This window comes from Pinus tabuliformis, chromosome 2_2, assembly GCF_031772625.1.
Source record: "Pinus tabuliformis cultivar Carrire ecotype Pingquan chromosome 2_2, CPIR1, whole genome shotgun sequence".
NCBI classification, from domain to species: Eukaryota; Viridiplantae; Streptophyta; class Pinopsida; order Pinales; family Pinaceae; genus Pinus; species Pinus tabuliformis.
The window spans coordinates 821,864,977-821,878,712 of NC_142300.1; the positions used below are offsets into that span (position 1 = coordinate 821,864,977).

The window sequence follows — 13,736 nt, forward strand, 5'->3', positions numbered from 1 at the left end:
AGAATCATTAACAAATCAGCCCTTAGATTTCTCAACAATCTCAACTTGTAACCACATTGGGGAACACATCTCGACCAAGAATCTCATGGGGGAGTTATACATCTACAACCTTATATTGAGCAATAGGATATCCAAACACATAGGGGAGCGCATCTCGACCCTGGGATCACATCAGGGAGCTCAATCTCAACCCGTAACCGCATAGGGTTATCTCAATCCATCCAATTGCCCACTGATCTTCCCATCGATGACCCTGAATAGTCATGTGGTAGAACACCTGCATCATATTCGACTTGGATTGTACACCCCAAGTACACTCTCAACTCGTTGGCCAAACGAGGAGCGGTATTCCCGACAAGCCCTACTTGTGGGTATGATGCCAACTGGGGTATACTCTGTAAAGACTAGACAGGGGAGCAACATTCTCCGACCCTATGAAGATAGGGGAGCAGCATCTCCAACCCTATGGGTAACAGATAGGGGTCATACCCTATTGTCCAGAGTTCCCTCAAGCCCAGGAGCCCTTTATCTCAATTCCTCATCTTGGGAGCTTAGACAGGGAGGAAGAGTTGGCTCAGTGTCCTCGATCAACACTGCTCTCATCATACTCAAATCTGGTATCTGTTGTCTCAATATCAGTTGTTTCCTGTTCATACAGGACATCAAATCAAATATCATGTTAGAACATAAATAATCATATAAATCACAAAAGGATATTATAATCATCCTCCCTCTCAAGGAGGTGCCAATCACAAGCCTAAGCTTGTCTCGAACAACTATACTGTATCAAAATATGGGAGTATCTCAGTCCCAAATATATATATGGGATTCTCTGTCATCACAATGTATCCATGTCATATTTAGATCCTGATTAGATGAATCTTTAAGGAACTTCTACACCTTGCCTTGAAGCTAGACATGCTAACAACTTCATACTCAATCTCGGTCGAGTGTAAGTTTATGGACCTTTCATCAATAATATCATGGCATATCTCGTATTCAAGGAGCACTCATAAGTGCTCATCACCAATAATCTCTATTAACAACAATACATCCATGTAGTCACATATCATAAGAGAAACATCTCAACCTCAAAGGTAAGACATCTCATGCAAATATTTCAAAGGATGTTCCGTGGCAATTATTTGTGAATGAAGTAGCTCAATCATGAATTTATTCAAGGTTCTATGCATATCATATATATGGACAGATGTTCGAAAACGAAACATCAATGATTTAATCAACTGTTGGTTTCCAAGTCAAGTTTAACATCTTGTAATTCAATCGAAGTATCCAAGGATCTGCATTTCCATTATTCAAAAACATTTTTCAACAACCTTGCAATATAGAATTTCTTTCCCAAAATTCAGAAATCGATTGATTATGCCATGATACATCATTTCGATCTTCAGAAGCGATCTCCTTCTTACTTAGATCATCAGAGGCTCATCACCTGTCGAGTAGACTATCAGTGTGTAAAACCAAAACCATAATAAAATCAAAGCCATACCTTGGAACTCATCATCTTGACTTCGTTGGATAACTGTCAAATATGGACATATCTGGATCAAGGAGCTTGCTTCGTGCAATGTTGTCTGCAAGCATAATGCCTTACTAAGCTAACATAATCAGCCTTACATAAATCAATGTTGTACCATCACATCCACAAAGTCAACTCATCATAGTTTAGAAGTCAGATCAAAACTATTATCAAAGTTATTGATATCACAGTATCAATTCTTTCAACTAGGTGACAGGTAGAGCTCATATCAAGTCTTGAATTCATTTATTATCATGCCAACAAGCCTGTCACCTATCATGCAATATTAATCCAAACCTTTATCAATACAAGTCATTTTTGTCACTAGGTTCAAATGCATACACCAAGGATAAGTCATGCAAGTTCAATCTTCATACTAAATCACAACTGTCAATATTTCAACTATTGTGCTAGGAACAAGGAGGCCAATATAAAACCATTTTTCCGAATCATTGAAGGTTACTATGCCCACATAGCATTGATATCAGGGAAAATCAACAATTGTCAAATCAAATCATTAGTCATAAGGTCAAGTCCAAATTTGCTATCGTAGAGAGATCTATAGTCCAAATCATATCTCAATCATTAAGTCAAAGTTCCAAGACATTGTCAAGCATCATGTCAAAAGCTCCAAACACTTCTCATCTATATCAATCAACCAAATCATGCCAAACTCCTGTAGCACAAACCTCAAACATAATGACATATCTATATGTATGTTTTGGTCACCTACAAACACAAGTTCAGTCTTCATGTTCATATTATGGCAAACATTCAAGCTTTTCCTGCTTTCAGATCTTACTGTTATCTGCAACACCCCTGTAGTACTAACATCTTCCAGGTGAACATCAGATTTCATGCAAAATACTTCCTTTTTTATGTGATCAACAATTTAATCCAACAATTTCAGAAATCAGTTTACAATGGCAGAATATGTCAAAGACACCTAGATTCAGAGTTCATGCAGCTTTAGAAAGATTTAGATGATGGTCAACTATAGTCCAACCCCTTGACGCTCCCTTTAGGTTAGCATGGGAGCGTCTTTAGCTTCCTAGATGCTACCTTGGCCTTAGCATGCGTGCGTCCAGGGATGAAATCTCCCAGTTTTATCCCTATGTCCAGAACAAAAACCTTAATTTTTGTAGGAGCTTCAAATCTGAGACTTGCTGCAGTTCAATAATGTCAGATGCACATAGATCATACTTAAATAGTACATACTGCATATAGTAATATGAGTAAGAATCTTGAGAAGAGATTCTCCCTTTGACTAGGAATCTGCTTCATTCATGTCATCAACTTGTCTCTACTAGAGTCACGCAACAACAGATCTGTTAGATCATAGACATATATCTATCATGGCTATCAACATCATGACATCAATCTTCCATCGAAGGTTAGACTCAAAGTAGTAAATAGATGCAACATCATATCTCAGAGATTGTGAACACTTTCTATCAAGACAATCCATCAAATTTGGGCATTCAGTTTTGCCATATGCCATCAAGTCATGGCCACATGTAGTAAGATATCTAGAATATCAATCTCATAGTTATACCTCTAACATCAAGGTTACCATGCTTATCATGATCAATAGGATCAAGTTAGGTCATTCAATAAAACTTTACCAAAACAACAAGAGTGTCAATCTCTCTTTCCATTAGCTTTCATCATGCTTATCACAAGCATTATCAATAATATCATGTATAAGAATTAATGAGCTAACCTTCTATGTGAAATCCATCATGTCTTATGCACGACAAGTATCAAGAGTATCATCTACTGGAGTCAAGGTGCTAGCCTTCTTTATAGGATCAAGATATCCAACAGATAGATGTTAGCCAAACATCAAAATATCAATGTTAGATAGCCTCATAGAATTCAAGAAGATCAAAATGTTCAACACCAGGTGCATCATTTCATCATAGGAAACATAGATCCAAGTTGCTTTCATATGCATGTATGAGCCATTAAAGAAAGAGACATTCTCATCATACCTTAGGGCTTACCTAGCCATCAATGTTACACTAAAATACAACATACCATGCATACCTTGTGGTATTACCTGTGCACCTTTTTATTAGACATAGGCAGCTTGAAGCACTTTTGTCATCTTTTCATATAGTGCCTCTTAACCTTTTCCAGCTCTAGCCATATTTCCTACATTTCAAATGATCCTTAAGAAGGATCCATTCATCACATCTCAAATAGGAGGTTAGAAACATCCATATACACAAATACATATGCAGGAAGTATAAACAATAAACATAATAATCAGATCCATAAGTCTAAACAAAAGAAAGAGGCATCATAAGTCAAGAAATACTTATCTTCAATGAGAGGTGATCCTCTCCCCCTAGAACCAAACATCACCATCCATAGTCCACATAACACTGGTACCTTTATTGAACCAACCAGGCCTACTAGGGATTATCCCATCTAGGGCTTCATCAAATCTTTCACAAGTGCTTGAGCATCTTCACATTGACTATACTAGGTTTCATATCTCGTAACTTTTCCATAAACCAGGGTTTCTCTCAAACCCTTGTTGGACACAGATTGTCATTGATGTCAATATGGCAATATTCAAGGAGTAGACAAAGCCAAGAGGAGCACACAGAGTTATCGGAGCCAAGAGGAGGAGACAGAGCCACCGGAGGAGCAAACAACGCAAAGAGCAGACAAAGCAAATGGAGGCATGTAAATAAGTCATCGGAGAGCTTATATGCATGCAGGTAACAGCAAGACCTGTATATGCATTTAATGCAAACAGAAGCAGATTACACAATCGGGAGCTATCAGAGGCAAAACCCATCTATATATGCATTAACAACTATTAGAGCAACAATGCCAAAGGAAGGACTATCGGAGGAGTAGAGCTATCGCATATGCCAAGAGTAAGGTGCATAAGCGGAGGAGCATAAAAAAAAAGTTAAAACAGCGGAGCAATATATATATAAACAACGGAGCATATAAACAAAGTTAAAACAGCAGAGCTATATATATATATATATATATATATATATATATACAAAGTTCAAAAGGGTTGTCACCCCCAAAACCCTCCGATTGCGATAATATATGCGCGGACCCATGGGACCATTGCAATACGTTGCAATTTAATATCGCGTCCGCCGTGTCGGGATTATGTATCGCAAGTGGTTAAGGCCCTGCCACATTAAAACGCCGATTGCAATATACAATTGCGGACCCGATGGTCCTATTATATCGCGCCTATTGTAATATCGCGTCCGTCGCTATATCGCAAGCCGTAAAGCCTTGCCACATGAAAGCGCCGATTGCGATAAGGATGTGGACCCGACAGGCATATAAACCATGGTTTAATACAATATCGCGTCCAGTGGTGGATCGGCCGTCGGCCATCGGCGGTGTCATGAGCCCGACATATAAAGGACCACCGGGAGTCGCAAATCGCCGATTGCGATTTAAGCTGCGGACCCGATACAATTTAGATGCGGGTGTAATATTGCTTGAAGTCCGCCCCTTAGTCTTTTGGACTGTTTTTATCATATTCTCTGTGTAATTAAATATTTGGCTTGCGCGGGCTGTTTTAGGCCGAAAGGCTTATGATAATTGTTCCGATGGTTCAGGAGGCTGAACGTCAATTAAATGGGCCGATTCAAGCCGATTGCGTTTGCGATAGGACGTGGCAGGTCCGTTAAACGTAAAGCTCTGTGTATGCCCACAATCATTGTTAAAGGAGCGCTGTTACAGTCGTAACTAGTAAGATGTGTTCTCTGTGGAGTTTTGGACCTCTCAAATGAATCTACGTGTCCTCAGAAAGTCAGTGAACTTGCACAGCGCAGAGGAAGCCGCAGCGACCGAGGAGGAAGCCTAAGAGGCGGTGTAAGCAGAAATGAATGGACAAAGGCATGGGAATGTATAAAACAGTAAAAACAGAGAACTATTTGTGCTGTTGTTGTGGTGAAGGACCAGAGTGTGAGGTAGTAGAAGCAGCAGAGGCAAAAGAGGCTGCAGAAGCAACGGAGGCTGTAGAGGCAGCAGGAGCAGGAGAGTAGGAGTGAGAGAACCTCAGCTGAATAGAGTGTAGCAGCATACCAGTTTATACCAAGGTTGGGTTGGAGCTTCAGAACTGAACTGGACTAAAGTCATTAGGGGTAGGTACTCCTAAGTGCAGAACCACTGCAAAACCGAGTTGGTGCTCTGGAGGTTGGAGCCTCACTGAAGTCTAAGTTGGAGCTTGGCAACTATTCACAATCAGATATATACTTATATTGTATTTATTTTATTACACTGTCTTGAGTTTTTAATAAAAGCATTAATTCCAGTTGTTGATTTCTGTGTTCTGTGTATACATATACATATCTATATATGCTTATGGCAATCACTAGGACAATTAAAAAGAAAGAAAGAAGGGAAGTAAGAAATACTGATTCACCCCCCTATCAGTATTTCCAACAACCCTAACTTCATAGAATCCACCAAACCCTAATTATCAAGTTTCCTAGGGTTTTCTTTAAACCCTAGAATTCTTTTAGGTATCCACCATCTTTTTCTTGCTTCCATTAATGGTGTCATTATCAGGGTGATCTCCATGGATTTTCTTCAGCCCAACTCTGAAACCATGCTAATTTTTCATAGGACTACATTGTTCTTTGCTTTGATAATTGTATTTTTTCATTAACACATTGAGTTCACCCCATAGCATTATAACATTATTCAGATTTACATTATTATTCATCAGCATATGCAATTATGTAGAAATAACAATATCATCATCATCATCATCATCATCATCATCATCATCATCATCATCAATGCAACAAAACATACAGGAACAATAGAAGAAAAGCATGCACACATAGAGACACTAGGATTGGTCGGAGACCGGGGAAAACCCACTATGGGGAAAATCCTTGGAAATTCTTCTTCTTCTTAGATTGTCATCATATGATTTCGCAAAAGAGAGTACAATGATTAATATCTTTACCTATGCAACAAAACAACTAGAACATCAAAAATATGACCTTAAACATGCTTATACTCAAAGACCCTGATTCTGAGAACTGTAATGTACTGTCACTAACTTTAGTCAATTGCAGAATATGGCTGTCACTGAGCAGAATCTTCAAAATACTATGTGCGAGCATCTAAGATAGATCTGGACGCTCTCTGGAGAACTGGATGATTGCGTCTGGGACCGATCTGGATGCTCCCATGTGAACTACGTGGGGGCGTCCAGGGTCCAACTGCACTGCGAAAAACCTAGCCTCCCAGACACTCTCTTAGACACCCTGTGCGAGCGTCCAAGACTTCCTGGACGCTCCCATGACCATACTATGCTAGCATCTAGGGATGAAAAACCTTAGTTACGTGTGAGCGTCTGAGACTTAGAAACCCTGGACACATTCGAGCTTCGACCCTGTGGTTTCAGACCCTTTGCGCGAGCTTTCCTCCGTTAGACTTGTGTGAACCAAACAGTAGAAGAGAGAAGAGAGTGCTTGATGTTTGTGCCCAAATGAGCTTGAGGTCTCTTCTATATATAAGCCTCCACGAGGGTCCACTTGATGTTGTGGCCGACCTGTCTAATTGTACATGTGCTTAGGGCCGACCTAATCCAATATAGATGAGTAAATAAATAAATTCAAAAACCAACTTCTGCTTATCCAAATAAGGTGATCTTTAGGTTGATTTTGGTCCTCTCGAAAAGAGGAATCTATTGCAATTATTATCTTCATCATATGAGCTGTCCAAAGTGGAATTTGACCGCAGTTGCATAATTTCAACACCAGGAACTGACTAAGGGTATTGACTGCGAAGTAGATATCTGGCCTAGTGTTGACCAAATACATGAAAGACCCAATAAGTTGTCTATACAAGGTGGGGTTGACATCCTTGTCATGTGATGCATCTACTTTCTTCTAGTTGGTGATCATGGGCGTAGACATGGGTCTACAATCCTGCATTCTGAACCTCTTCAGAATATTTGTAGCGTATCTTCCTTGCCCAAGGAAGATCTCCCCATCCTTCTGCCAAACTTCCAATCTTAGGAAATAGTGCATCAACCCCAAATCCTTCATGTCAAATTCTGTTGCCAGGTTCCTCTTGCAGTCCTCTATGAGCCCTGATGATCCTGTCAAAAGGAGATCATCCACATACAAAACTAGAATGAGTGGCTCACTCTCTACCATCAAATAGTAAAGGTTGGGATCTACGTCACTCTTGATGAATCCCATCTGCTACAAGTAGCTGTCAATCCTACCATACCATGCCCTGGGAGCCTGCTTGAGTCCGTATAGATCTTTCTTCAATCTACACACATGAGTGTGCCTCTCATGAGTCTCAAAGCCCTCTAGATGTTCTATGTACACTTCTTCCTCTATCACCTTGTTCAAGAAGGTTGTCTTGATGTCCATCAGGTGAATCTGCCATCACATCTGAGCTGCTCGAGATATAACTGACCGGATAGAATTGTATCTGGCAACTGGGGCGAAGGTCTCCTCATAATCTATCCCTTATTTTTGTGCATACCCCTTTGCCACGAACATAGCCTTGTACTTTTCCACACTTCGGTTTGCCGCATATTTGATCTTATAGATCCATCTAGAATCTACGACTAATCTGTCTTCTGACCTTGGCACTACCTCTGAAACATCATTCGTCATGATAGAGCTATACTCTTCTACCATGGCATCTACCCACACCGGATGCTGTGCGGCCTCTTGAAAGCTGGAAGGTTCTGCAACCCGAGCCACCAATGCTTGGTACTTGTCAGGCTGTTTTCTCTATATTTTGCTCATCCTAGGAGTTCCAATAAATTCCTTTGAATCTCTCAATGTGTGACGAACCTCCCTGCTGGCTCGACCACTAGTCGTGCGAGGTTCTACTAGCTCCTCCTCATTTTGTCTTTGTTGCTCCATCTGTTGAGAACTCCCTAGATTTCCTGCACTTGAGGAAATAATGGTACTGGTCACAATACTTGATCCTTGTGACTGTCCTCCTGCCTGTACCATTGGCTGCCCTTGCTATTGGACCAAAAGAGCTTCTGCTTACTGATTCTGATCACCTGCAGGCATCTCAGGAGATCTACATGAACTTCGCGTCTCACCTTACTACAATCTTCCTTTGCTTGGAATGTAGATTTTGTATGCCTTTGAGGTTTCACTGTACCCAACGAAGAACCTCTTCTCTGCAGTCTGATCCAGTTTGGTCCATTTATCATTTAGCACGTGGCAATAAACAATGCTGCCAAAATGTTTGAAGTGGCTAACTTTTGGCTTCTTCCCCATGTAGACCCCTCTGGCGTTTTCTTCCTCAATGCTCTATGAGGAGTCATGTTCTGAATATATACTGTCGTGTTACATGCTTCTTCCCATAGAAATCTGGGTAGATCCTAGTCATATAATGTAGCCTTTGCAGCTCCAACAATGGTTTTGTTTTTCCGCTTCGCTACACCATTTTTCCGTGGATTATATGGAGCTGTCCATTCTCTCTTGATGCCTTCCTTCGCACAAAAATCTGTGAAGTCCTTATCAATATATTATCCACCATTATTTGAGCGAAGCACCTTGATCTTCTTCCCTGTCGCATTCTCCATGAGAGCTTTAAACTCTTTGAAATGATTGAAGACCTCATCCTTGGTCTTCAAGAAGTAGATCCAAGTTTTCCTAAAATGGTCATCAATAAAGGTGACGGAATATTCGACACCGCTGAGAGCTCTAGTGGACATCGGAGCGCATATATCTAAATGTATGAGTCCTAACACGCCACCAGCTCTGCTATCACTTCTTGGAAATGTTGCCTTAGCATACTTTCTAAGTACGCATCCTCTGCACGCATCATCATGTTCCGTGCCAAGTTGTGGAACCCTTGTTACTGATCCTGTGAGCATTCTGAGTGCTCCGTGGTGTAGATGTCCCATTCTCCAATGCCATAACTCATTTAGTTCCTTCCCATTGCTGCTATCACTACTTATTAGTGCTATTGGAGAATCGATTTATAACTGGTACAATCTATTACTTCGAACTCCAATTTGTCTTACCTTTTTCCAGCTTGGGTGTTTGACATACACTTTCTTCCCTACGAAGTGAATATCATACCCCTTATCCTGTAACTGGGATACTAAAATCAAGTTTATACCCAATCTTGGCACATGCAATACATCTGTAGCGCTGGTGCTTGCTTCTCACTCCCTTTGAAAATGTATGGTACCTCTCCCTACTGGAGTACATTTCGTTTTGTTTTCCATAGTGATTTGGAAGTCCATCTGCTCCTCTTTGTAGTTAGAGAACTATTCTCTAACCCCTGTCATGTGATTTGATGCTCCAACGTCTACATACCAGACTCCCTGTGAAGCTGATCTTGTTAAGGAAGCAAATTTGTCCTCCAATCTGGAAGACAAATCTGAATTCTCTTGAATGTTGCTTCTGTTCATGGCTACGCTGAAGAATTTATAGTGTGCTATTCCTCTTTTCCACCTTGACGCTGTCTCTGCTCTAGCGATCTGCTGCAAAAACCCTCCGTGTCTAGCTTGAGATCTGCTAAAAAAGAAGATCTGAGCTACTCCCTTTGCCTTTGGAAGCACTTGTTCTGGAAGAATCAAATTTTTTTGCCCTTCAGAAAAATCGGCCTTTCTCAAGCAATTCGGCCTCCTGGCAAAAAGACTGCGCTGCCCCTTAGGAATTTCGACTTGCTGCCCACACTAAGCAGCGAAATTCCTTCTTTTTGCTTTTGAGCTCTCCCACTGATCAATTGTGCTCTGATACCATGTGAAATTTTAGCTATTGCAGCTACTAAAAATTGTTCTTTTAACTGAAAATTTAACTATGTAGTTTATTTGCTACGACAAACAACGAATAAAATCACAACCTCAATTTTCACCATAAACATACTGTGGAAAATAAAATACTTGAAACTGAAAATTCTAGCACACACATAAGAATTTTGACACCGTTATTTTGGACAATTGTCCCTAGAAAAAAACCAATTTGGCAAAACCGGTGTGGTAAATGAGGGTTTTATTATTAATCTTCAACAACAATTCTGAGTAAAATAATTTAGATGCCCAACTGACAATATAATGAGGAAAATACTAGCAAAAATATCGTGGAGATTTTCTCTTACCCCACAACTATTTTCTGCCTCCGAAATTGCCTCCCTAGCCTTTGCGTTGAGCTCCCTACGTCACCCTTTGCACAAAGCTTACACTGGCCCTCTGCAAATTTCGGCCTTCCTTCCTTTGCTTTTTTCGGGGATTGGAAATCTTCCTCCCTGAATGATGCTGCCCTCCCCTTCCACCTGCTACTCACCCTCTGGCTCTCTCTTCTCTGCTGCGCCGCTGCCACTGAGAAAATCGAACTGCCTGGGCAACAAAGTATCTGCTTTACTGTATTCTCCATCACCACATCGACTTTCTCTTATAATCCTATGTTGGAGCGCCAACGACCAAGATTAAAACTTAATCAATGGCTAGGATTATCTTTGGATCGATCCGTGTGAGTTTGTAGATGATTCTCACCTTATCTCAATTAATAATGATTAATTAACCATATTCCCTAAGTTTAGACTTAGGAAATATTTAAAAATTGGTTAATAATCTAATTGAGACACTTTAGGCGGAATTTCCAGAAACGATTTATGAGTTTTGGAGATCTCATGTATTCTAGCCTCTCCACCAAATTTCGTGGCTAGAACACATCCAATTGTACAAAAACTAACAGTGGGTTAAATCATTGGAGAATAAAGGATGCCATTTACTATTCATTTAAATTTAAGAAGGAATTGTGATGTGATAAAGAATTAGCGGATAAGAGAAAATTAAGACACTAGAAAGATGTCATTAACTCTAGTGTAGAAGATCAAAATTATCTTTCGATTATAACGCATAAGAAAAATATCAATATTGCTAAAATAAGAATGAACATTCATGAGCTCCATAGTGAAACAAGGCATTTGATAACCCTAAAATACCATGGAATGCAAGAGTCTGTAATCTCTGTGATACTAAGGTGGAGGGTAAAAATCACTTCTCTTAGGATGTCTTGCACACACTCACATTAAATCTCAATTTCAAAATAGGATGTCTTGCGCACACTCACATTAAATCTCAACTTCAAAATAGTTGGAACAATATTGACGTTCATAACCTTTTAATGCATCGAAATCATGGAGATTTAGAAAAACTTCTCTCAAAACTTTTTGAGCATAGAAATCAAATTCTAAAGCAACAAAAGTAATTCCGTACCATTTTTTCTTGAGGCTTAGATAAACCAAAGTTGGTCTTAGTGGATATTCACAATCATCATCACAACAGGGACAAATTGATTGTGATTTAAGAGGTCAGTGGAGTCAAAGTACATTTTTTCATATCATATAAGACCCTTGTTTTCATCAGGATAGATTTTGTTTTCATAACCTTTTAACTCATCGAAATCATGGAGATTTAGAAAAACTTCTCTCAAAACTTTTTGAGCATAGAAATCAACTCTCAAAACTTTTCAAGCATAGAAATCAAATTCTAACGCAACAAAAGTAATTCCGTACCATTTTTTCTTAAGGCTTAGATAAACCAAAGCTGGTCTTAGTGGATATTCCCAATCATCATCACAGCAGGCACAAATTGAGTGTGATTTAAGAGGTCAGTGGAGTCAAAGTACATTTTTTCATATCATATAAGACCCTTGTTTTCATCACGATAGATTTTGATTGAGACTGCCATATATTACCTGGAAAAATTATTGCACCTGGAAGAATTTGGTAGATGAATGAGTTATGTGCATTCAATCAGTGCTATCCTTTTTAATTTTTTTTTTTGAATTTCTTGTAGGGAATTTAACAGCTAAAAGACTGAAAATCTTACCAATTTTTGACATGACAGTAGAGATTTTCTGTGTCTTTACTTATTTCATTGCTTGCTGTTAAACTTCTGCCATGTTAATACAGCCTCTAGGTGATCTGGGAACACTTAATGTGGCAGATAACGGGGAAGCTAGTTTCACAGGAGTCAAGCACATGCTTAAAGTAGGAGATTTGATTGGCCGGGCAGTGGTCTTATATGAGGGGGAGGACAAATCAAGCAGCGGGATAGCAGCAGCAGTGATAGCACGCAGTGCTGGTGTGGGTGAGAACTACAAGAAAATATGCACATGCGATGGAACTGTAATATGGGATTCCACGGGCAGTGATTTTGTGAAGGCATGACTGTAATCCAGGTTGAATCAAGCAATTGTGATGGCTGAGGATTAAGAATAATTTGTTATAGCCATCTTAGGTATGAGATTATGGGATCAGTCCTTTACATATTCTTGAAAGCTTTGCTACTAGGTTCTGTAAGACAGATTTCTGTAAGCTATACTAGTAAGTAAGACATAAAGCAAAACATTTTCTGTAACTTCCTTCAATAAACAAGGGCCTCTCGATTACAATTATTCATCATTCTCTGAAATTTTTGGAGGAAAAAAAAAAAAAAACAACATAGTTTAAATGTGATATACTACAGTTTGAATGACTACAACCTTTTATGCTTAAAAGACAGTAGGAAGTGTAGACGTATTTTTTTTTCAACTCCGCAAAGTAGGAAATGTATATCTGCTACATAGATGTCCAAGTTGCAACTGTGTAATTTTTGACCGTCTAAAGGATAGGGCAATAAGTTGTCTTTTTAGTGAAGGATTGGAAACAGTGGGTTAAATCATTGGAGAATAAAGGATGCCATTTACTATTCATTTAAATTTAAGAAGGAATTGTGATGTGATAAAGAATTAGCGGATAAGAGAAAATTAAGACACTAGAAAGATGTCATTAACTCTAGTGTAGAAGATCAAAATTATCTTTCGATTATAACGCATAAGAAAAATATCAATATTGCTAAAATAAGAATGAACATTCATGAGCTCCATAGTGAAACAAGGCATTTGATAACCCTAAAATACCATGGAATGCAAGAGTCTGTAATCTCTGTGATACTAAGGTGGAGGGTAAAAATCACTTCTCTTAGGATGTCTTGCACACACTCACATTAAATCTCAATTTCAAAATAGGATGTCTTGCGCACACTCACATTAAATCTCAACTTCAAAATAGTTGGAACAATATTGACGTTCATAACCTTTTAATGCATCGAAATCATGGAGATTTAGAAAAACTTCTCTCAAAACTTTTTGAGCATAGAAATCAAATTCTAAAGCAACAAAAGTAATTCCGTACCATTTTTTCTTGA

At 39.2% G+C, this 13,736-nt stretch overlaps 1 protein-coding gene across 1 annotated transcript in view; it reads left to right on the forward strand.

The window, feature by feature from the left end:
- Positions 1-12,945, forward strand: part of CCS (copper chaperone for SOD1) — a 149,138-nt gene extending 136,193 nt beyond the window's left edge. Inside the window, exon 6 of the mRNA XM_089405349.1 lies at positions 12,461-12,945. Coding sequence (XP_089261475.1) covers positions 12,461-12,718 — 258 coding nt within the window. The 3' untranslated portion in view covers positions 12,719-12,945. The remainder of the gene's footprint in view (positions 1-12,460) is intronic.
- The last annotated feature ends 791 nt before the right edge of the window (positions 12,946-13,736 follow it).